The sequence below is a fragment of the Rosa chinensis genome, chromosome 5 (genome assembly GCF_002994745.2).
Source record: "Rosa chinensis cultivar Old Blush chromosome 5, RchiOBHm-V2, whole genome shotgun sequence".
In the NCBI taxonomy this organism is placed as follows: Eukaryota; Viridiplantae; Streptophyta; class Magnoliopsida; order Rosales; family Rosaceae; genus Rosa; species Rosa chinensis.
Genome location: NC_037092.1, coordinates 2,545,471 through 2,571,725, shown reverse-complemented (window position 1 = coordinate 2,571,725; position 26,255 = coordinate 2,545,471). Strand labels below are relative to the sequence as shown.

General features: G+C 37.1%; 1 protein-coding gene across 3 annotated transcripts; it reads left to right on the top strand.

Moving 5' to 3' along the window:
- Positions 1-22,968: 22,968 nt before the first annotated feature.
- LOC112165801 lies at positions 22,969-25,914 on the top strand. Of its 3 annotated transcripts, none has more exons than XM_024302468.2 (6): positions 22,969-23,290; positions 23,464-23,614; positions 23,757-23,942; positions 24,203-24,311; positions 25,086-25,290; positions 25,395-25,914. In XM_024302468.2, exons 2-6 carry the CDS (start codon positions 23,594-23,596, stop codon positions 25,477-25,479), a joined length of 606 nt encoding a protein of 201 aa, XP_024158236.1. In that variant the 5' UTR covers positions 22,969-23,290; positions 23,464-23,593; the 3' UTR covers positions 25,480-25,914. The 3 variants fall into 3 exon arrangements, with proteins under 3 accessions (XP_024158236.1, XP_024158235.1, XP_040361282.1); XM_024302467.2 differs by having other exon boundaries at positions 22,976-23,290; positions 24,197-24,311; XM_040505348.1 differs by having other exon boundaries at positions 22,976-23,361; positions 24,197-24,311.
- Positions 25,915-26,255: the final 341 nt, after the last annotated feature.

The following is a 26,255-nucleotide window of genomic DNA, read 5'->3' as shown; positions in this document are numbered from 1 at the left end:
ATGTGCTGTATGGCTAGCTAGCTGAACCAATTATAGCCCAATTTACCGCTGACAGTTTACCAGCTGCTACAATTATCATCCTCATAAACCAATCGAAACTTTGCAACATTGCACTCCAGATAGCAGATTGGTCGATCATATATATACTAACTTGCAAAATTATATATTACTCTTATTACTTAATTAAAATGGAAGCAAAGAATTAATGAATTCATGCTTGTTTAAGTGTCTTAACCCTGATCCAACATTATCCTATTTCAGAAACCTCTTAGTCAATTCGTAAGGATTTTTATTAAGAGATTCGTTGAGATTTATCCCTCGATCAGAGACAATCGATGGGACTCAAGGCCTACCCTTAAACTTGACATGAATGAGAGAGAACTGATCGATTCCTTAGTTGAAACACCACTAAAACGATCATCATATCTTTGGGATCCTACGATCGGAAAGATTCATAGTTTAGATTTCCACTCAAAACCTATATTTACAGAAGAAAAATAATCACTCCATGAATACACATTTAATATTGTCTTGCGTCCAACCTGTTAAGAGTATATGTCAAAATCAACAGAGATGGTCAAAGGTCAAAGTGATAATGTCAAGTTAGTATATAGAGGAATTCTATCCTTTACTGTAAGTAGCAAGTCATCTTTGTAAAGAATTACGAAGAGAAAAACCATTTTCAGTTTCCTCTGTTCTCTCGCATTGTTCTTCATCTTCTCCATCTTCAATTGAGGCTTCGTTCTTAGTTTTCCTTCAAATTTTTACAGAGTTTCTATATTCATCATGAATTTTAACACAACCACATTTGCTTCCTTTTTGATTACCAAAATGATTCATTTCTAATTAACTTTTTGTAACGATGATCTTTAAAAACTGACCTAAAAGATTTGTGTCCAAAGTACGTGATTAGTTTCAATATCTATCTTGCTTGATTGGGGTCCTGGATTATCACGTGACATTGCCATATGGTGATTTAAGCCAATAATATCACTCAAATTTGATGAGAACCTTACAGGGGTGGGGAAAAAAATTAAGAAACCAATTAAAAATAAATACAAATCATATGAACTAGTGATATCACTCCGGTCACCACCTGTATCATAGTCCAAGACTATCTATTAATTTTCCATTGATCAGTGCTAGAACCGTGGAATGTTGTTATGATTGGTTTGTTATTAATTATGTACAAGATTCTTACGTACATTGCGCTGGCCTTAATGTCAGACACGTTCATGTTACCAGGAAACACGACCGACGAGAATGTGTTCTGGAAACTTGAATGTCGTAAAGAATCAAAACTTCACTAAACTATATATATCCTGCTGATTTTAAGAAACATTAATCCAGCTAGCTAGCAAAAACCAATCCTGATACTCGGACATGCATAATGCAATGCTTGTATATAATAAATAACAAGGGTTAGAAGAGGTACTGATGACCTTTTTCCCAAAATAAACCGATAATGAGAGGGTTCTATATTTTTAACAATAAATTTTCTCTTTGATCTATTAGATTTTTGTATAAATATAACACACGTGAATTGTACGTTGAGAGTATTGTATATATAGATTTCAGTATACATTCCCAAAAGTTATATAGATTTTGGCATACATGCCCTATTTATTGTATAGATTTTCGTATGCATGCCCAAAAGTACTACGCATGTACTCATACGTATTGTACGTTGAGAGTAATGTATGTCTCTACTGAAAATATATATAAGACTGCATATATTAGAGTTAAGTTTTCCATATTTTCATAGATTGGTAATTATTGTTTTGACTATCAGAGCAAGATTGTCTGCATGTTTGGTTCAACGATCATACCACGTACACTTTACTAAATATGAGATTTTCAACTTATTTGCTTAAAACTTTCCAACAGATAAGCCTATATTGAGAATAATGTCTCACATGAAAAATTTAAGACTTCATAATGTAAAGACTCTCAACCTATTGCATGCTAATTGGTTTGGATGATTCTATTATGTACAGAAAGCTACTAGCCAATTACTACAAACCAATACTAAAATTAAAAATAACATACCGATTTGTCATTGAATATTTTGATGTAGCTCATTAATACATTTTTTTTGTTTTCATGTATAGCGAGAAAAAAAATAATCATAATAAAATAATTAAACAGATCATACGTTCTGGCTTAAAAATTCTATATTGCACGTTGATGTATTAATATTTTACGTTATATGACATCATCTTAGTCGTTTATGTGAACCTAAAGGCTCTAAATTTTTAATCCACTACTTATTAGGCTCTAATTAGTAATAAAAAAAATTATTTATTTATTCTCAGACTACAATTCATGCCCCAACCCCGCATAAAATGGAGCCTATAACTTTCTTCAAAAAAAAAAAATCTAGAAGACCATAGGAAATCTAACCAAAACTGTAGATTATAGCACACTAATTTTTGGTCAAAATCTCATATTTTTATTTTATCATCAGAAATTTTCCACCATTAAATAATAAATTTTAAATACTTCTCAAATTGATGGAACTCAAAAGTCACAGAGAAAAAAGATTGTAATTTTTCAAACTCATAAAATAAAATTCATTAAAAAAATTGTTCGAGGTCTCGGTGTTCCATCAATTTAGAACACGTTCTAAAATCCATTCTCTACAAATGGTGAGCTTATGGTACAAGAAAATTTTCAAGAGTAAATAGTGTTAACTAGGTTTAACATGTTTCGATAGGTCATTGCATTCCACGAATACTTCATAACACCTTACAACGTGTCAAACCATGCAAAGCCACATTTCAATTGGCATGTTTCTTAATCTCACAATTGGTAAAATATGATCTTTAGAATTTATATTTTTGAATAAATATCAAATCGATATATCATTAAACTCAAGTCAAAATAGGCAATTACATATCCTTCCTCTACCAACATGAGGTAGATAAAAAGTTTGTGGTGGTATCACATGCGATACATAGATTAGGTCCACTCATTTGACACACTACTAGAATTTTTTCCTTTAGCATCGGCCAGAAATCGATGTTAAAAAAAAAATGTACCGATGTCTTAGTGGGTGATGTTAAAGATCGGGAAATCCCAGACATCGGTTTTTAGCCGATGTTAAAAATGACTCTAGACATCGTTTGATTTATAAAAAAACTGATTTTGTTTCCTACTATGACATCGTGTTACATAAGAAACTGATTTATATGTCAGTATTAGACATATGTTTTATAGATAGAACTGATGTCCTTTGTCATTTATAACATTAGTTTGTTATTTCAAATTGTTATGTTTTCGTTCTTTTTACTTCAATTCTATTTTAGAAGTGATTACTAAATCAGTTTCTTCACTAGAAAAGTATCACAATGAGAATACCAGTGGTAAGCAAAAGAAAATTCTCATTAGTATTATTGATAAAAACAGTACAAAAAGTAGGGAGAAGGGGACATATGGCCTAAACTTCTCCATATACAATAGCAAAAGAAAAGAACAAGATTGAAGTCTCCTAAATAAACCATATGAAGACAAAACTAGAGGATCTTGTTGCCAAATAAGAGTCGAGAAGAGCAGCAAGCTTGTTGCCAAAGACACCTACAACCTTATTTTGCAGCAGTCCAATGGTGTCAGACACTGACTTACAGTTCCATGCTCACTTAATATAAACAAGCCTATCTAATTGGCTGCCCACAAGGGAATTATTAGAAAGACAAAAAAAACCTATCTAATTGGCAGCTCACAAGGGACCAGCCCTAAGCCCAGCTGTAATCTGGCCAAGTCCCTTCTTCATAACTCTATGCAGAGTTGTTGAGACCCCCACGACTACTTCCAGTGGCGGAGCCAGAAAATGATCTCAACTAGGTCACTCAAAAGTTGAAAAAAAATAAACAAATAAACTTAAACTTAAAATATATCAAAATTGTAATAAAAATAATAATTAGAATAAGGTTAGGGAAGATCAATATCTATTTTTGTCCTAAAAAAGGTCAATATTTTTTTTAATTACGTATTGTTCAAGTAAATCCAGAATATGTGTCTGGCCCAAACTCTAGGTTACTTGACCTAGTGGTAATATGGTTTTAATTAGAGATAATCTCGGAGAATCTTAGAGATATCCATTCAATGTATGATTACCTTTCCTTGTAAAATTCAGATTTTATGCATTGTAATCCTCTATATAAAGAGGCCCCTATTATCAATGAATGTACAACAGCAATTCTCTCCCAATTTCAATTTCCCTTAAACACATTATCAGCACAAATCCCTAATCCAGAAACTCTAAAATTGTAGCCTTCAAACCCTAGCAACCACCGACCCCCATCTTGAAGCTCTCAATCCCAGGAGCCCATAACCTCCGGCGACATCACCGGAACAGGCTGGAAAAGTATCGAACCGGCCTCCAAAAGATTAAAAAAAAATCCCTGCCTGGTTCGCATCCTTCCACACCACCTTCTACCTTCAAACTTGGTCACCATCTACTTCTTGATTCCAGGACCCAGGAACCGTAGTCTTAATTTCCAAAATCGGTCAAACAATCACCCGACCGGCTAGTCAAAGTTGCTGCATCACCACGTCGGACCGGCCAACCCAGTTGCTGCATCACCCCAGTTCGCTGCCCTGCCTACTTCCAGCCTAGCCCAGTCACTAGCCATCACAGCCTCTTCGCTCGCCCAGCTCGCTTGCAGCCTCCAGCACCGACACAGGAAAGAAAAGACATGTGGCCCAATGCTGAAGAAGAAGAGAAGAGAAGGAAAAAGAAAGAAAAAAGAAAAGGGCCTGTGGCCCACTACCGGAGAAAAAGAAAAAAAGCGAGGCCCACACATTATTCAAAGTCAAAGAGAGAGAAAAAAAAGAAAAAAAAAAAAGGTATTTTTTCTTTTATTCAATTCCTTTTGCTTTCGTAATTTCAATTTCTTTTCTCTTTCTCGGGGACTTTCAACCTCCCTTCTTCTACCCCCCCCCCCCCCTTTCTTCTTCATAGGGGAGACCAAAAGCCGAACTGTGGGGGTTCGTGCTCACTCCAAGCTTGGAGCTTGTTGAGATCTCCAAACTTAGAGTTTGAAGAGAAGTTATGATCAACCACTTACATCATTGTTTCGATCTAATCCAATATCTCTTGGAATCGGATTTCTTGGAAGCGACTACACTCAGAAATCTCTAATTTCTTGGAAGCGACTACGCTCATAAATTCTATTGTTTTCGTGGTAGCCTTTCGCTCCAAAACTAACCCTAATTTCTTGTTCTCTTTCAGAATGAGTAACCTGAACAAATTGGAATTTGCTCCATTGGGAACAATTGGCTCTGGATATCATAGGTGGGTTCGTGATGTCCGCCAGCATCTCAAGGCCGATGGAATCTTGGATACGATTCTCGAGCCTAGCCAGGACGTGTTAACTGTTAAGCAAGTTCAAGCTTTGGAAGCAAATAAAGCAGCCTTAAAGGCAAATAAGGCGAAAGCCATCATCCTAATGACTCATCATATGGATGATTCGCTCCAGTACGAGTGTATAAATGAAGAAGACCCCAGAAGGCTGTGGGTCTTACTCGAAGAAAGATTTAGCAATGTCCGTGACTCCCTGCTTCCTGACCTGGAAGTAAGATGACATAGCCTCTGCTTCTGTGATTTCAAGTCAGTTCTTGACTACAACTCGGAAGCACTTCGCATTAAATCCTTAATGGAATTTTGTGGTAAAGAGATCACAGATGCGATGTTGATTGAGAAGACTCTCTCTACCTTCCCCGTCTCTGCATTGATTGTTGCTAAGCACTATCGAATCGATGTTACTGTAGGACGAATCACAAGGTTTCATGAGCTCATTGGAGCTATGAATGTCACTGGAAAGCATGACAACATCCTTTTGAAGAACTATAATTAAGATCCGTGGAAACAGAGCATATTCCGAAATCCAATTATAGTCGCGCCCCCAAGAGAGAGGGCCAAGAGCGAAACCCTAATCTTAGGGATACTTCTGGATGTTCTGGTCCATATTACCGTTCTACTTGGGAAGGTAACAGCCAAAATAGGCGAACACGGAACCATGGAAAGAGATAGGGAGGCAACGCCTCTGGCCACCAACACTAAGAGCTATCTAAATGACGCTTTCAAAGCGCCTCAAACCCTCAATTAATGGAGTCTGAGCAAAGAGATTTATGTTCTCGATTTGAAGTATCCGGTCATTAGGCACACATTTGTAGAGCTCATGAAGAAATTGTCACGGCCTACAAAGCATATTGTGAAGCAAAAGAAGCTCACTATGTGGAACAAAAAGATAATCTAAAGTGAAGGGTTAAATACTACAAATCTGGCTGGGATCAATAGATCGCCAATTCTGTTTAAGTCTTTATTTTTCCAAGAGATGTAATAGGCAATTGCCATATACTTTGTAGTAAATCTCATTGGTTTAGTCTTTCTTCAAAGTAGGCTCACCCAAAGTAAGTGTGATGTCTAGGAAGGTTCTGAGATTAGTGGTACTTAAGGGAGTCTTGCTCCACCAACACCTCTCTACTCACCTGGTCACATTTATTTTGGAATTACCTAAAGAAGTTAGATTACTACCATTGTTTTGCATTAGCTAGCATTTTGGATTAGATTTTCTTTGGTCAAAGAGACAATGATCTAACTTCGTTGGCTTATGAATAAAATTTCGAGTTCTTTTCATTATGACTCCATTTTGATTCTGAGCATATGACTTTGTGACTACGATGGATGGGCCATCAGTATTAATTCAAGGACATAGAATAGCCCAAGTTCCCATTGCCAAATGGCACCTTGATTACTGTCACAGAAACTCTCTACGCTCCTAGGGCAAATCACACCCTATGAATAGCCAACAGATTCCATGTGAAAACGTATGTAAAGAACGAAAATGTGTTCCTTTGCAATACCTCTAACAATTGCGAACAAAAGCGCATCTTAGAGAAGTTTATGTGTCTCTCTAGTGGACTCTATGTCACTATTCGAGCTATTAAATCCAATGAAGTTATGAGAGAAGATCTCTTGGATTTAGACACATATTGGTTTTGTCACGACAAGATAGGTCATCCTGGTCATGATATGTTGATCCGTCTACTAAAGACTTCACATGGACACCCTTTCTCTCGAGCGAAATGAAGCATGAATCAAAAGTTGATTCCTGGACTAAGTGTGACGGAGGCTGTTGCCTAGGGCACCGCCTCCGTCCACCACTAGCCTAGGGTTGGCGCAGTACCGGCCTATCCATGACTCCATGGAGTCCATCATGGTGATGGAGCCCCAGGTGATGTTGCAATCACCAACTTGCTTCAATAACGTTTCAGACGCTCAGGCCCAACCAAAATCCTCATTGGTTGCTTCTAAAGCCCCTCGCTCGTTTTACAAAACCCGTTCCGTAAGGAAATTAGGAATGAGACCGTCCTATGCAAATGATATGAAAATACTCATTATGTTCTTACATAGAATCCGTCAACCAACTTGCGGAAGTTTAAATATCTCATGATGTTGGTTGACACGCAAACACGCTGGTCACGTGTTGTGTCATTGTCTACTTGTAATGTTGCTTATGCTATCCTCATAGCACATATCATACAACAACGGGCTCACTCCCCGGATTATCCTATTTCGTCAATTGGACTTTCGATGGTTATTGCATTGAGACGGATGTTGGACATTATATTCCCATGAACACACCCAAACGGTCTCGCGGAAATGACCACAATGGTAGTCCGGACATTGGTAATGTGCACCAATATTCTTATATCTGCTTGGGGTGATGCAATATCGAATGCAGATATACTAATTCGTCTACGACCCACTGCCACTCAATTTCCCTCTGCATTACAGCTAGTGATTGGGTACAAATATCGTACATACGCATATTTCAGTGTGCCAATTGCGTCGCCACAACGTTTTATGATGGGTCCTTACAGATAAATGGGCAACTCTGTTGGATTTGAGACTCCAACAATCGTCCGTCACTTAATGCCCTTGCAAGGCGATCTCCTTACTGCTAAATTTGCGGATGTCACTTTGATGAGATAGTCTTCCAGTAGTTAGGGGAGATAAGAACACAGATATCCAGCATGAACGACAGGAATTGTGGTGGTCTGTCCCCATTATGTCTCATCTCGATCCCTACTAAAGTGACGAGATCACACATCTGTTGCAAATATGCCTGCAAGGAAGTACGTCCCTATGAGAGGACGTAGCGTCACCCTACACGGAGGTAGGCATGGCGCCAGAGTGACCCCAAAGAGAGTGGCACTCTGGCGTTACAGGCCATGGCCCCAGCTAGGATGCGTGGGAGGCCCGTGGGTTCGAAGGATGCTTTGGCACAACCTAATCCTTGGATCATCGACACTTAAAATCTATCTCATGAGAATCTTCCGGGTTATGGTTATCGTTGGGGGAAGGCTCAACGTCAGAACCTATTCTTGAGAATATAGATCTCTTTGAAAATTACACTAGCTAGTGTACATGAGACGTGGGATAGAAACTCCATCATAATTGATGATGTAGTTGCACATGAGTTTGTTGAGTCTGATGATATCGAACCACGCTCCGTTGATGAATGAATGTCAACGTAGATAAATTTGGCATAAATGGAAAGATGCGATCTAGGTTAAGTTGGATTCTCTAACGAAGAGGAAGGTTTTCGAGCCAGTGATGTCAGCACCTCCTAACATAAAACCTATTGAATAATGGGTCTTCGTTAGAAAGCGTGATGAGAAAAAGAGATAGTAATTTAGCCTTATGGCGGAAGACTTCTCACAAAACGCCCTGGAATCGACTACGATAAGACATATTCTCTCGTAATGGATGTCACTGCACTTCACTACCTTGTCAGTTTAGTAGTTTCCGAATAACTGAACATGCAGATTACAAATGTAGTCACTACGTATCTATATAGGGGTCTAGATATGGAATATACATGAAGGTTCATGGTGAACTTTATTTACCCAAGTCAAGTGGCCCTAGACCACGGAGCGCGTTTACAATAAGGTTGAAATGCTCACTAAAATGACTACTTGATTGGGAAGGGATATGCCCGCGCGTTTCCATAACAAGTTTCGAATTCTATCACGGTTCATGTTGGACATGATCTTCATTAGAAGCCTTTAAAGAGCTAGTGGAAACTGCTGAACACTTGAAATCCGAGTTTGAGATGAATGATTTTGGGAGAACATGATTTTGTCTCAGTTTGGAACTTGAGTATCGTGTTAATAAGATGCTTAGGCATTTTGACAAGGTCAAGCCTTTAAGCACCCCCATGATCGTCCCTAGTCTTGATCCTGAAAAGGATCTTCTTCATCCAAAGGATGATGACGAAGATGCGCAAGAGGCAAAAGTGCCCTAGTTAAGTACAATAGGCGCATTATTGTACTTAACTCAATGCACAAGACCAGACATCTCATTTTCCATGAACTTGTTAGCTAGATATAGCTCTACGCCAATGCGATGCCTTTGGATTGGTGTAAAAGATGTCTTTCGGTACTTGAGATGTACGATTGATATGGGCTTGTTCTATCCCTACAGAAAGACGATGGATTCAGACCCATCACACACCAGGAAGGCCGCCAACACTGGCCTGCGTAAACTATCCCCATCCCAAAACAACATGTGTTTTGGAAGGTTTTGATGATGTTGGGTATCTGTCTAACCCACACAAACTGCCAACACTGGCCTGCGTAAACTATCCCCATCCCAAAACAACATGTGTTTTTGAAGGTTTTGCTGAAGTTGGGTATCTCTCTGACCCACACAAAAGTCTTTCTAAACTGGTTATGTGTTCACCATAGGTAAGACCGTGATATCTTGGAGGTCTACAGAATAGACCCTAGTCGTTATATCTTCGAACAATGCAGAGACTATTGCTTTTCACGAAGAGGTTCGTGAATGTATATGGATTGGATCCATAATTACACATGTTCGAACAATTGTGGTTTGAAGTCTACCACAGATGAGCCTACGAGCGTATAGGATAATGCTGCTTGTTTTGAACAAATGAAGTAAGGCTACATCAAAAGCGATATCACCAAGGATAATCAACAACAACAGACTCTCCTCAAGATCAAAGTGAATTAGGTTCAATCTGAGGACAGTATGGCAGACTTGCTCACTAAGTCATTGCCTAAGTTCCACTTTCGAGAAACATGTTGGTAGCATCTTTTGTGGAAGTTATCCGAACTCCCATGACCGTTGTCATCAGGGGGAGATGCGGACATCAGGGGGAGATATCTACATGTATGGTCTCGAAATGTGAAGGGTGTGTTGTGCTCTTTTCCCCCTTCGACAGAGGTTATTTTTGTCCCACTGGGTTTTTGTTACTCAGCAAGGTTTTTAATGAGGCAACGAGAGGAGCACCACGTTTGGGCAACACAGGGGGGAGTGTTCAAGTAAATCCAGAATATGTGTCTGGCCCAAAATCTAGATTACTTGACCTAGTGGTAATAGGATTTTAATTAGAGATAATCTCAGAGAATCTTAGAGATATCCATTCAATGTATGATTACATTTCCTTGTAAAATTCAGATTTTATGCATTGTAGTCCTCTATGTAAAGAGACCCCTATTATCAATGAACGTAACAGCAATTCTCTCCTAATTTCAGTTTCCCTTAAACACATATTTTATTAATAAAATTTCTAATTTTTAGATTTTAGACAATTTTTCATAATGGAAATAGAATTTATCTTTGAACTTTGAAATTATATGAAAGAATACTATTAATGTTTTTTTTTCTAAGAAGAAATACTAGTATTAATGTTAGAAAAAAAAATAATAAAAAAGAAAATATTAGCACATTGCTGAGAAGAAATAATAGTATTAATGTAAAAAAATAATAATAATAAGCACATTGCTGCTACCAGCAATTGAACTAGTGACTAGCCAACGAGACCCACTATGCCCCAACGTGGCTCCGCCCCTGATTACTTCCCACCACAACTCCATAATCAGAGTCATCGATGGCCCCGTACTTGAAAGATCCAAACCGAAGTGTGAATCTCATCACAGCGAATCACGGATAAAACCCTTGATGCCGAAGTCAACTTGCCACCACCTGGTGTAGGTTTGGGATAGAGAAGCCCAGTCGTGATCTTGCCTGCCACAGAGGTGCGTCAGATCAGCAAAAAAACCTAGGCCAATAACCATATCTGTCAGCCCTCACCACCACAACTCCATCACCAGAGTAATTGATGGCCCGGTGCTTGAAAGATCCAAACTGAAGTCATGAGAATTCCATCACACCGAACCGCCAATAAAACCCTTGATGCCAAAGTCAACCCACCGCCGCCTAGTGTAGGTTTGGGACAGAGAAGCCCAATCGCAATCTTACTTGCCACAAAGGTGCATAAGATCAGGAAAAAAACTTAGGCCGCCGACCATATCTATCAGCCCTCGCACCAGCACTTTCCTTGCATCCTAGATCGAGCTTTTAGAGAAAGCACCATTCGTTCAGCAGCGGTACCTCAGCGCTGATCGATTGGGGCCAACACAAGCACTAGGCCACTGCTGGACAAGCACCAGTGGTAGCGCCAGAAACACCTAGGGGTCGAGAGAACTTTTGCTGTTCAAGAGATACAATCTTTTTCTTTTTTGGAGAAGATATTCTATAATCCTATTGTTGAGTCACAAATTACTTATGCAATTATGCCCCATAATTATGAAAATTGATTTGTCTTCCATGCTATTTTACCTTTTTTAATCCATTTCCTTTTATTTGTAGGAAACCTTGCATTGAGAATAAAATGACTATTTGAGGCTTGAAATGCAGAGATTTGAAGCTAGGGGAAGAAGACACGGAGATTGGAAGAAAATTGCAAATCGACTTTTCCAGCGATTTTTCCGGCAAACTTTTCCTGCGAGCAGCCACTCATGGAGGGTCTTTTCTCAAACAAAGGAGGACCATGGTGGTGAGAATCTCCCATCACTTAAAATTCAAATATCTCCCTACACCTTATCTTTTTATCACCTTGCCAATTTGAGACCATTTGGGGGACAATGGTGTAAGATCATCTCTTGGACACTTGGGGACCAAAGATGACACACCTAGCTGATCAAAAAGAGGCCAAAGACCAATTCTTCAGTATTCTTTACTCCATTCAATCATCTTCATCCTATCCAAGATCCATTTTCTCTCTAGAGAAGACATCACCATTTCCACTACGAAAATCACCATTTCCACCACTACAACCTCCATTTCCTCCACCACTCAACACCACAACTCACCTGAGATTCCAAATTTCACTATTCTTACCAATATCAAGAGCTTGGAGTAAGGAGAAGGAGGTGACTACCACCACATCATGTTCTTAGAGACCCATCTCCACCACCTCTTCCGGCATCATCAATAGTCACCCTTTACTCCCTATCTCTTTATGTATTTGATGTTTAATAGAATGTTGAAGCTTGTGTATCTAGCTATGTGTGAGTAGTGAACTAGTTGGGGCTAAGGTTGAAAGCCTAGCCAAACTTGCATGGATTGATGCTTTTGTTTATAAATTGATGCAAATTCATGTTGTCATTCTCACATGCTAAGTCAATAGTTGAATGCATTACTTAGACCTAATCAATTTGAGTTATGTGTTTGCTATGACATGAAGTTTTTCCTAGAGATTGATTACCTTTAGGCAAAAAGGGAGCATGAAAGCACACCATGTGTGTATGTGAGGGTAGTGAGCTAAAATCACCTAGAGATAGGATTGGTTTGCTTGCTTGGTTATCTAAACTCTAAGCTTTATGCATTTAGGGGCAAAGGATTGAGACCTATCCAGTAATTGAATTTGTCTCTAGGTAGTTAGCTCTAGACTTATCCGGTTTGAGCTAATAAAATGAAAGGGGTTTAAGCCTTAGTAGTCCTATCCGGATGCTAAGAGGGTAGTTGGACAATTAGCTTTGCATCATTCATATTCAATTGCTTTAATGCTTGCAAGGGAGGCAAAAGGTGAAACCCGATGCCCTAACTCCCATCCATTTGATTACAACTTGTTTAGTTTAGCTTAGTTTATATTACTTGCTTTCATTGTTTCAATTTGAATAGAAATCAATCTCAAAATCAAAATCAAATCTCTATACACCATCTTGCACATACTCACCATGAACTTTGGTTCACTTGTGAATCTTTGTTTGTGATTGTACATTTGCATATTCTTCTAGTTTTTCCTTAGGTTTTCCCTAGCTAGGAAATGATTTACCAATCCTCGTGGGTTCGACATCCTTGCTTAATCCCCTATTCTATAACTTGTACCTCTTGCACTTGAGGGTGGCTTCAATGCTAACACCTATTATTCTTTAAAATTTATATCAATTGACGGCATACCAAATCAAATCTCTAACGGATTCTTTTTTACGATTTTCAAATTTGAAAAGTAAAAGAATTTATAAAAAGAAAAAACATGTTCTATATTTCAGTATTCCAAAAGTTTAGGCATATATATTCTAAAAAGTCATGCTCAATGATAACTAAGCTCATTGTACAGGTAAATTTCAAATGGCACATGGAATTCAAAATGCAACCTGGTGATACATCTAACGTGCCAAACCATTTTAATAAATTTTCCGATGTCATGAACTCACTATTGGTAAATTATGATTCTCAAAAAAGTCTCCCGATTGACAAAACTTAAAAATATTGGCCCTTTTTTTCATGATTTCTAATTTTCTATTATCGAAAAAAAAAATTACTTCCAATACCAATAATTTTATGAATTTTCCTTCATGATAGATTAGATTTTGTTAATATTTATTAGTTGACTATATCATTAATTACATTTTTTTAAATCTAAATACTAGACCCTTAACATGTGTTCCGCACATCTCAATTTGCTTTTATTTTTATTTTTTTTTATTTATTTTTTTTTAAAAAAAGTTACAATAATTTCTCTCCTGATTTTGAGAATGTTTCTCCTTTTTTCATGGGAGGTATTGCAATTTGTTGAAATATGATACGTCAATTGACTGTTTTATCCTCATATAGAAACTAATTTATTTTTTAACATCTATATTATGTGAGGATATATATAGTAATTTAAAAATTTAATCATTTCCTCAAGAATTTGTTTAATTTGTTTAATTATATAAGATGGATTTCGTTTTACTATTACCTGTGTATCTATTATTAATTATTTTTGTTTCTTCTACCTCGCTCTGTTAGGGTTTGTCAACTTAGTCGTCTGGCCTTTAGTGTTAAAATTTCTCTTCTGCTCTCACTGATGGAGAAACCTATGGGCTTTAGCCTATTTCCCTTCCTCCTCTTCGCTGTCTTTGGGTGGTGGTGGAGTTGGTTTAGACGGTGGATCTAGGTTGGCTCTTCCGGTCAGATCTGCAAGTGTAGTCAAGGGTTTAGGATCTCCCCTTTCACTTGATTATGAAAAGGGAACCCGGCGATGGGTTATTGTGACGGGATATTTTTGCCCAAGATTTCAATCTTGATTTGAAAGATGGTGGCGGTGGTGGACTTCAGAATGACGTTCCAACCTTTATAGGCTAGCTCCATCCTCTTCTTTGTCTCCTTCTCTCTTAGTAAGGGGATGAATCTCGAATCGTGTTGGTCTAGTCACAAGGGATCAACAGGTCTTGGTGAATTTCCGGTGCAATTGATAGAGGGTGCTAGCTCTTAATTATGATGGTGGAGGCAGGTGATGACGGCTTGTTAGGAGTAGCTGCAAATTTTTTTAGGGTTCTTTTAGAGTGTGGGCCGGTTATGGGCTTTTGTCTGTTAATTGGGTCTTTTTTTATTTAATTTTTTTTTATTTTTTATGCGGTCATGATGGATGAGAGGTCTGCGATCTCTTTGCTTTTTTAAAAGGAGATGTGGCTGATTTACCTTCAACTCTCATGTTTATCTGCAGTTCTCTTGAAATTTGTAAGGGTGTTTGTGGTCGAGTTTAAAACTTGAAAAAGTGGGTCTACTTATGTGATGACTATTTCTCACAATTTTTTTTTGGTGAGTCGTTATGTGAGATCATTAAACTATCAATGAAATGACCATTATCTAAAGAAAGAAAAAAAATATATATCTAGATCATTTAATTTAAACTTTAATTAGAGATGTAAAATGTGAAATATACACTAACATTTTATACATATAGATGGACTTGGAATACTAAAAGGGTTGTTTCTAAATGTACCCAGCAGAAATCTATGTACACCCAGCAACCTATTTATATTAAAAATATATAAATAAATTTTACTTATTTTCCCATTAAGCCCCCATCGCTAAACATATACCCATAATTTTTTTTTCTTCCAAAATCTTATACCCAGCACAACAAAAGCGTAGAGGCTCCGAATAGCATCAACCTCGTATGGGCACGCCACCGACACCAAGCAGTCGGAAAGTCTGCGGTTTAGGTGCCTGCAACCCCATTCCCGCCCCCGATGCATCAGGATCGGACGATGTCATTCCACCGATGCTCGTTGCAGCCGATCGCACTCCACAAATTCAGTCATCGCTTCCTTCGCAGCTTCTGACGATGTCGTTTTGGTTCATCTTCTGCTACCTTTTGTTCTCTTTCTTGTTTAGCTGGTTCTCAAAGGCTTGCGTTCGTCTCGGACTGGAAAAATATGCACGATGAGATTGTATTACGTCACCTAATATTCATTGAATATTAGTTCTTGATTCAAGATACAACGGAAAATAGATGTGGACGTCGATCCGACCCAGTCGGAGGAAATTCGGGTCGATCTGGTCTTTCTAGTTCATCGTAAACACCATGACTCTCTCTTCGGCGCAGCACGAGTTGAGCAAGCCATCCATGAAGTTCGATATGCCGGAGAAGCTGACCGCCGTCGATTTCTCGGCGAAGAACCGATCCAGGTCCTCGATGAGGATCACCGACTTGCGTGTGGTCTGTAAAAGAAGCATCTTCAACTCCGAGATGTCATTTGCTTTAATTGAATTTAATTGAGAATCAATTGAACCATAACTCAAGTATGTGTAGAATTGAAGCAATTAGCACCATATAATTTCTCCAGTTACCCATTCCTACCAAAACATGTATCTCGAAACTTTGAGTTTCTAACTGATGAGAAGAGAAAGGGAAGATGTTGTTGGGTATGTTTTCAAGGACATTGTTTTGTAAGATGAGAGAATATAGCTAGGTTTAACTATATATTATTTAATATAAAAAAAATTAGCTGGGTATATTTAGAAATTTGCTGGATACATTTAGAAAGACTCATACTAAAATCACTTTCATTCTAGCCACACTATCTTATAGCAAAGTAGACACGCAAACATCAAATATGATATTTTTAGTGCAAAACATGTATAAGAAGAGAGTTGGTCCATCGATGAGCACTTGATGTCACACTCGTATCCCCGTATAATTGCTCATGAACAGTAATGAGATCGATTAGTCTAATGAAATACGAGGCTCCATATGAGGTAGTTGCAACTTGCAACAAGTGACAGTACATGATATGTCAAAACCCCACGCAAAGCCAGATAGGTCTCGAATTGCATCTTATCAAACTAATTATTAACTCATCCTTTTCTTATTCTTGGCTCTTTATGATAATTGCAACTAGAAACTAAGCCATATATAGAACTAATAATAATCGTGTATATAAATCCAAATTTATAAGTGATGTGAAGGATCCATGACACCCATGTCATTATCGAACTCGTCGTTACTCAAAAAACCTTGCAATGCCAGCACCCCTTGAAAGTTGAAACCAAGTTCATTTCAATAATGCAAAATTCACAAGAAGAGTCGACACAAAAACATGTGGTGATTTGTCATTATCAAGAGTTTTGTCAAGTGTGATCGACTAGGATAGTTGATGCTCTTACTCGAACCAGTTTCTTCTATTGTACATGCCTCTCTATAATACATACATACGATTATAGAGATAATTTATTTCCGCAACGTTATATATGAACTTTAATACCTAATTATAACATAAATGGTGATTTTTCGTTAGTTAACAATATCAACTAACTTATAAGTTGATTGAGGACCATCTCAAACGATGGCTTAATTTTGTAACGTTAAGGACTTTATTTTTGTTTATCGGAACAACAACTTACTCTTAGCTACAACATCAACATAACCTATGTTGTCGTCTAAGGTAGGAACACTTTTGTTGACAAAAAGAAAAGGTAGGAACAATTTGTAGGAGAAAAAACATTGATTCCACTCGCACACTGATTTTATGTCAATTTAATCTTCAAGTTTGGCATCTGAAACTTGAATTGCAAGACGACATGAGACGATATGTACACTCGAGAAACAACGGAAACATAGTAATCACCACAGATCAATCAATGCACTGTATAGAAATGACAGTATGACATATATGACTATATGAGAGCCCACTTTTGTACCCTCTCTCTTTCAATTGTATTGTAACTTTGTCACTTCCCAAGTCTTCTTGTCCTTTTTATTGTCTCCAACTCCGATATATCTCGATCTATATAATTTTCCTAAAGTTCCTGCATGCCTCTTAAGTTGGGTTCTTTGGGCAGATAAAATATGGTTAGTTCAAACTTTGATGAACATGGCCCGGTGGGGGTGTACAGATGGAGGAGTCTATATCGTAATGTACTCGATCGGGGCATTATTTGAAGTTACTCTCAACTCTGCCATCTTAAGATTTGAAGATAGCTAGCGGGTTTCTGAGGGTAAGAGAGGTTACGGCAAGAGGACCACTTCCAGCTTTAATCTATAGGATCTCGCTTGTCCAGTTGTCCCTTATTTGTTTCCCCAAGTAAAAACTATGTTTTTTTTTTTAATAAGAAATGCACAACACAGTTGAATACAAGTGCATTTAGGGCATCCTCACCCTAAACGGTCAAACAATAAAGCTTTTGTCGCATCAAAAAGAAAATAATTTTCCCAAACTTTCGCTTCAGTGGATTCATGATCAAAGTTAACAAACGCATCTACCCATGCATTAAGTTATCTACCCCCTACAAACCTCATGCTTAAGTTCAAAGTTAACAAAGTTAACAAACGCTTCTCTAAAAATGTCCTTGAAAGTTAAAACTGTAAGCAAAATCTATGTTAAGACACTACTTTATTAGTTGGGTTACTATAATATAGAGAACTCTGCCATTAAGCTATCAAGCTTGGTATCACGAATCAACATTCCTGGCGTCACTATTTATAGTATAACTATAACTAAAGTTAGTTTTATAAATTTCTTCATCCAACCTAAAATTAATTAAAAATTTTAATATAAAATTTTATACAACAACTTATATTGGATCGCATGGAACATAAAAATACACCAACTCTACAAGAACTCTAGAAGACATATATATAGGCCGTTGCCACCAATATATTGACATGTGCACTAGAAGGAAAACACTAGCTTGGTCGCTCGACCACAAATCCGAACCACCAATCGAAAATCCACAAGTGGAAGGGATGGGAAGCCCTCCGGACCACCAGATTCTTGACTCAAAAGACACCGAGCAGAACTCAAGCTCCAAAGTCCAAACCATTGTTGCTAACAGTCATCAGTCGAAAGAAATAAGATCACACAGGGAGGCTGGAGCGAGGAGAACCGAGATGGGCCTTCGGTGTTCCGACATATTTTATCATCCAACAAATATATGAGTGTGATAGTAATGAGACGATCCATTAATCACTATCATTTAGTTTTTAATTAAGTACTAATCCAAGGATATATGTGTGTATATATATAGTACCCCACCTCCACTTATTCTTACATATATATGATCACTTCTTGGTTATATATGCAACTTCTAGAGCAAATAATTAGCAACCCAACAAATAGAACTCAACTATATTTGAATAAACAAGTTTCTTTGCTCCACCATCCACAAAATGAACAGTGTTGGATCTATGATTCACATTCGTATATGGTTGTCATTATGTATTATGAGGTTTGTAGGGGGTTCTTATTATGACACCTCCACACAACTACCCATGCATCTCTTAACTTATCTATCACCAGCTCTGTGTATCACGTACCATGCTTTTTGAACAACTTTGTAGGGATACAAATTATGCTTTAATAATATCGGTTAAGGGAGAAACAAAAAGGAAGCCCCCAAGGCCCCAATGTGTCAATTTTCCGATCCAAAGGGCCAAGGGCGATCACCAAAAAGATATTTGACTTGTGTGGTGGGATACTATTTTCACACACCGACCCATTATAGAGGAAGATAACATAAATTACATAATGATATAGTGACTGGCCTCCCGGCTCATTTGTATATGATATTAGTTGTTCGGTTAAGAATTAGGAACACACATTCTAAAATTCATGGTACTTTGGAATTGATTGGACAACATTGATTTGCATTGTTAATTAAATAGAGACCAACCACATGCATGAAATTTCAAACATTGAAAATGTTTATATTATACTGTGGAAGAGAAATGGCAAACACAAATCAGAAATATGGGATTCAAATGTAAATTGTAATGAGCCATTGAGCCTTCCCAAAGTACATGCACCACCTCCTTTTTTGACTAATGGAAAGACAAATAGTACACAATAAGCGGAGGAGAGTCGAATGGTCTACCCTAACTGGCCGGCATGGGCACTAAAACTATACTTGTTGAGAGGTTTAAATATACGATCAGTCTCCCTCAACTTTAATTGGTTTTTGATTATGATCTGTATTAGCTAAATACTTACCTAGTTAGCTCGAATACGTACCCCCTTAAGTTTTAGGTTTTCCAATGTGCCTCCCAACGTCGAGTTAATTTGTCATACTTCAAATCTTTAACTCTTTGAGTTGATAGGGTCAAACATCAAAACCTAAAATGCTTGATCAAATGGCATGGTAAATGGTTAATAAGTTGATGCATATACCACGTATATGCTTATTTTAGTGTTTCATTCAAATAAATAGATGTTTAGAGGACAGATGTTGTCCAAATTAAGTCAAGTACGATATCTTATACATATAAGAATGAAATCAACTCGATCGATCTACTCCTTAATTCATTACAATATGGTAGATTTTCTTTTTGTTCCCTTGTTTTATGAACAGCCAAACTGCCAAACTACCATGTACGGCTTGAAATGAGATAACAATGTCATGTCTAAACCACGAGTCGTCCCTTCTTGGCCATGAACGTTAATTCACACCACATCCTTCGATTCTTCTGTGAGAGATGCTCAAAACTTAATGTTTCTATTTTCTTGACAGAAAAACACAGGAAGCCGGGGACCAAGCTAAAGATAAAAACAAATAAGGGAATAATATCGAAGAGTGATTTTCTACCTATGACCCCGTTTAGAAATTTAAGATAGTGACCACCATTTAGTCTGTTTGCTACAGGCTAGCTAAGGGATCGACTTCAGCTTCCCCAAATGTCAAAATAGAAATAGTGGGGGACTTATTATCCTTGGTTTGTTTTATCTAACCCATTGCCTGCAATGTCTGGTACAATTGTACAAATAGGTATCGTCTTTCTCAACAAGTTGCCAAATAAAATCGAAATGGAATTTAAACTTAAGCTTACAAAACCATCATATATGAAAGCTACAATGGGATCATTTCATATATATATGCAGCTGCTAATTTTCAGCCACAGCAAAAATACATATTTTTGCTTTAGTTAGTTTGGATTTATCTGATATATATATATATATATATATATATATATATATATATATATATATATATGCAACCATCAACAATAACTGAAATCGTAGGGACGTCAATTTTAACTGCTACAAGTTGGTAACTTGGTATGGAAGTCAATTAAAGTATAACGTCCTAGCTACATACACATAATTTGAAAGTAATGGGACGGATATAGATAGCAAGGGTCCAGTTTAGCTGGGAATTCTTTCAGGGTAATCTGGTTTGTGCAAGAAAGAGACTAATACTTAATATGCACAACAAGTTGATTGTCATTATTTCATTGATTTGTAGAAGAAAAGAAATTAGTTTGTTCACGCATAAGATAAGGAAAGGTATTGCATACCCGTGAAAACAGAAGACTAATGCATAGCTTCCGGCACATACTTGTTCTGACTTCTAGCCCGCCATATATGAAAAGGAAAAGAATGAAAGTATCATTGTTTTTCCATTTAAGGAAAAAAAAATTGAGCACATATATGAGTATATGACTAGCGATAAAAGAGCATTTACCACAACACTTCATCAAAAAAATTACCACTCGATATATAACCAAACCACACATGTCTTGTACGGCTTGTTGTTAATAGGTAAAAATCGGAGGTTGGATCCGAACAAATTAACCATTTTCAAATGCATCAGTATATAAGCCCTCTTTCGAAAAACAAAAAGTAAAATTGGAAGTTGGAATTTTTCACATTCTTCTTTGAAGTATTTCTATTTGTAAATATTAAAGAGCTAATGAGCTATCTAAAGAGCTCGAGTTTGTTGAAATTTCCTTACATGCAATAGCTACAACTCTACAAGAAATAATCTTGTTTAGGTTTTGAAGCTTCCCTCTTGAGAAAGAAGAAAAATAAATCGTTTCCCTTGCAAGAAAGTACAAGAAAACAATTTTCTTCAAAACTGTTTTGTTTTATGGATAATGACAAGAATGAACACGATTTCCATTCCACACCAGACAACTGTGGAAGATAGATAGCTAGAGAGACGAAGAAGCTAGCGTAGCTTCCCTGACCTCCGCCGCTCCCAGCTGCTTATATATATAAGCTGCTTAATTGCTGCACCATGTGCTAAATCGCAGCTAGCTTTCATGTTTAATTGTTTATCATCGTCAACATTCTCTTTGCAAATATTCTTTCATTTATTTAAGGTTTAATTAGCTTCCACGCTGGTGGAGCCTTGAGTTCCAAAAAGCATGAGGGCTTTTTGTGCATGATACTCCTAACCTTTGCACCTAAAGCCTAATAGTATTGATTATAAGACTACAAACATTCTGGTTAGAGTTAATATGAATTGATGCCCCTAATAGTGTAGGTTATAAACTAGGTTGATAGCATATATGGCTATATGCACCCTTTGAGCCACAATTATAGACGAATCTAACGACTTTCAAATATTTTATGGCCTCACAACTTATTTGTTCATGTTTCATACCATAAATTTCTAAAGAGAAGGGAGGCTTTGGGGTTAGTTCAAAGAGTGTGAAATTTAGTTAAAAACCCTAAATTCGATCCACAAGGATGTAAGAAAAATCAAGGCCTAATACACAAAGTATATTCCTGGTTTACCGAGTCATACTAGTGATACCAAATGGATAAGTTTTCAGTCAAGATTTCAATAATCCATCACTCATCGCCACATATGGAGATATTTTGATATATTCAAAATAGGTAAATCGTAACAAATTAACCCACCATACATATACTTTGTTAGGAAAAAAATAAACAAAATTAACCACAAAACAAGGGGGAAAAAATTAATCAATAGTAATAACAAATTAACCAATCAAATACAAAAATGAACATAACTTACATAAAATATAAAGTTCTTGAGTTCAAGTAAAAGTTAAAATTCTTCTAGGTGCTATAAATGACCCAACACCTATTAGGTGATCTCAGTCCTTAATATTTGTATTCAATTTTTTTTAATAATTAAAAAAGTGCACTTGGTATTATCTATAATTTAAAAAGTGCACTTAGTATTATCTAGCTGTCCAGTCTTATTGATGCTTCGAATCCCTTCTCCTTAAAATGGTTTACTTTATCTCTTCAAAGTGGTGGCTAGTCCTCAGTTTCTACCTGTAGATTACCTAATATGTTCCCCTTCTTGTAAGATCATCTTTAGAATCTAACCTCCCTTTTCATATTAGACCTAATTGTCTGTATAGTAATTAATTATTACAATGTTACGGATATGATCTTTAAAAACAAATAAATAACCGGATGTAAAAATTCTAACATATATTTGCATTTATGGTGATTTTTCATCAATTCGTATAAACATATCAAAAGGTAGGAAAAAAAATTAGTATATCATACATCAGAGCTTGTTCTAAAATATTTATTCTATCAATTTGAATGTCTAGAACACCATCATCCACTTACCCGTGTGATCTCCGCCCTATAATTCAATATAAACTACAATAGACACCAAAAATGTTACGAAACTAAATTGAAGCACCAACTCCTCATATAAAAACCGCCGATGATCGAATTTGTTACAATTCCAATCCTCACTGCATGTACCTCGCTTTCCACACAATCACTCTCACACAATACATCATCAAATTCCCTCACTCTCACCCTTTTATGATTTTCCGTGCCCTCTTCTTCTTCTTCTCTCCTCCACTCTCTTCAACAAAATAAAGAAACAGAGTGCAACCTGCCCTTCTAGTTGTGTTTCTTCTTCGTGCGTGTTCTGCTACAGGATTTAGTTGAAGAATGAGAGAACAAGAAGAAAAACCTGTCACATTTCCAGGTGTGTAGAAAAGAAAATATCTCATTTCTTTAACCAATCGGGATCAGGAAGAAAGTCTTATAGGGCATCAAGTCAGTTCCTTCTAAACTATCACGGGGTTTGTTTCATTTGACATTTGTTTATTCATCTTAAACTTCCATTTTTGACTTATTTGGGTTCCGTTTTCTTTTTAGTTCGTCCTCTCTGATTTTCTTTGGAGCCTATCGGGTGTTAACTGGTAATTGTCTCTTATAAAAGGCTCGTCTCTTCTACACCATCTTCATCTCTCTGTTCTTTTCCTCTGAGCTTCATAAACTGACAGAAATGGCGGAAATTCCCAAGTTGGTGAGCACTAGTTTTCTGGGTTTCCTTCATTTTTAGACTTCATTTCATGTAAACTGTTCCATTGGGTTCTCAAATTTCGCGAAACCACTGAATTTTACAGACTCTGTCTCTCTCTGTTTTTGGCTTGTTGGCTTTGTTTTAGGATTTGGCTTCCATTGATGAGCTTTATGGATTAGAAGAGAAAATGGGCCCCCAGAAAATCTCAGTTTCGGATCATATAAATGGATTTCACTACACAGCTGATAAATCTGATAGCTTTGTGATTGACATGGAGAGTTTCAACCATGCCATCACAGATAAAGATGTAACTGCAAATTCTAGAATCTCGGTATGTGATTTCTTCATCATTATCTACTTGGTTAATTTTAATTTTCCCTGAAGGTTTGAGCTTTTTAATCCTTTCTTCATAAAAAGTGACATTTTTTTATTGGTCCAGCTCTCAATTATAAATGTGTTTCTGAAGCAATGGCATCATTGCTTGGAAATTGCAACTTATTTCTTTTTCTCTCCAATTTTTTCTTTAGTGGACAGTTAATGATGGTGAGTAATTATTGGTGACAATTCTTTTATGATATGATGAAGTTGCAGAGAAATCTTTCAAGGAAATGGTCACAGAGAGTTGGAGAGAAGAAGATAAGCACTGATGGTAATTCAAATGATAGAGATGTTTCAGGTTCAGCTATAACTTCACCCAAAGGTAATTACAGATCAATCAATCCCCTTACCTATAAGCATCAATTTGTTTAGGTAAAAAGTGATAATTCTGGTGTCATTGTGTGATTGCTGCTTAATGGTCCTTCTGGGTTTTTTGGTCCGTATATGAGACTGTGAAATGTGCTTGACGATTGTAAATAATAAGAACAAAAAGGAAATTTGACCATACCTTAGTGTGTGCCAGATTTGTGGTAATATATAATAGCTATCATCAACTTGTGCCAGCCTCACATTGAGGTGGGTGACTCCGACATACTTGGCTTTTATGTATTCGAGTATTAATATTACTATTTATAAGATCAGTGAAGATTCCTATTAGTTTTGTGAGTGATTTGTTAAATTAAGATCATGCATGAGTCATTATTGAATTTTAAAACGTTTTACTTTTAAGTTAGATAGTATTGGTGGAGTTTGAGATATACACTAATCTTGTTTAGTGGGTGATAAGTTAGGCTAATCATAAACAAACCCATAGCCATAATTCAAAGCAGGACCAACTCTTATAATTTTGTTGGGGTGGTAAGTAAATTGCAGTTGTGAAAGTGAAGTACCACCAGATTTTGCTGGGTCAAGTAGAGGGTACAGTAACTGCATTTTGATTAGTTTGGTGAAAGTACAGAATGAAGGAAAATCTTGGTCCATGATGCACTAGACAGTATAGGAAATTTGGTGGTGAAATTCCAGATAGATCACTTATTCGTTATGCAGATTTTGGTAGTTAGAAATTACTCAGTTAAAGCTTTTGCTCTTTATGTAGGTCCTATTACGCCCGAAAAGCCAGCGGTGGTTGCAGGGACTGCAGATCACCCGGGCAGCCCACAAGTCCACCATCAGATTACCGTCACAGCGGCCAACATTGGCACCACCACTGATGGCAGATGCATTGCTAGGAGAAATAGTTTCCGGCGTTCTTCATCGTGGGCCGTTGATCCCAAGAGGGTTCTCTTCTTCTTTGCAACATTGTAAGTTTACATAAAACTCTATAGCTACAGCTTGTTGATAGTGTTTTTTCTCCAACTCAACTCAAAAGGGTGTCTTTTTGTCTTTTTTTTTCTCTGGGTCACAGGTCAAGCATTGGTACAATCTTATTGATATACTTCACACTTACAATTGGCAAGTACAATATAGAGGAAAATAGTCTTGATTGGTAGCAATGACAGAAGGTTGAAGGAGGTGTAAGCTTAGTAGTGGAATTGCAGACACAAAACAATACCACATGGAAGAGTAAGTAATTGAAAAAAAGTTGGCAGTTTTTTTTATGAGAGATGTGGAACAAAATACAGAACAGAAAGATGATTCAGTTGGAAGTATGGACAAAGCTAACAACATTTTCATCATGGTGTGTGTTCAAAAAGCAAATCCCAAAGCCAATTTGTGCAGCAGGCCCTTTACAGTGTTAGAAGTGAAGACAAGAACACACTCCACTTTGACAAAGAGAAGGAATCTTCTTCCTTTTTATTTATGTAGATGGATGAGCTCACCACATGATGTGTTCTTCTCCTTTTGTAATATATTGTTTTCTCTGCACAGTTTAGTGGAGGTTTGTAAAGTTGCTTTTTTGCTCTCACTCCTCTCTTTTACATTCCCATACCTTCTTATGTTTGCTTTGCCCTTTTGCCAATCCAACTTCTTCAACGCTACGCCCTTTTTGTTGTATGTGGCTTCCATGTGGGAGTGAGATTGGAAGCAATAATAATAATGTTGTGATGTGGATGAAGAAGCATGCGCACTTGAAGCTTTTTCTATAAGTAGTGTTTGGCGGACCAGGAGTGCAATGGTGGAACTAGGTCTGCCCTGGTTGTTTCTGGAACCTATTTGCCTGGCTTGAAAACAACATTTGATTCCACTCTGGAGCGCTATAAAATTCTCTATTCCATCATATCTGAAACATAAAAAGAAAGATAAGATGATTCATGCCCAACTCCTG

What these genes read in the sequence shown, in the direction of transcription:
- LOC112165801 (XM_024302467.2), top strand. Translation starts at nt 23,594, where the DNA reads ATGGCGGAAATTCCCAAGTTG. An exon ending in AGCTATAACTTCACCCAAAG is followed by an intron (nt 24,312 to 25,085) that starts GTAATTACAGAT and finishes CTCTTTATGTAG; the next exon opens with GTCCTATTACGCCCGAAAAG. An exon ending in CTCTTCTTCTTTGCAACATT is followed by an intron (nt 25,291 to 25,394) that starts GTAAGTTTACAT and finishes TCTGGGTCACAG; the next exon opens with GTCAAGCATTGGTACAATCT.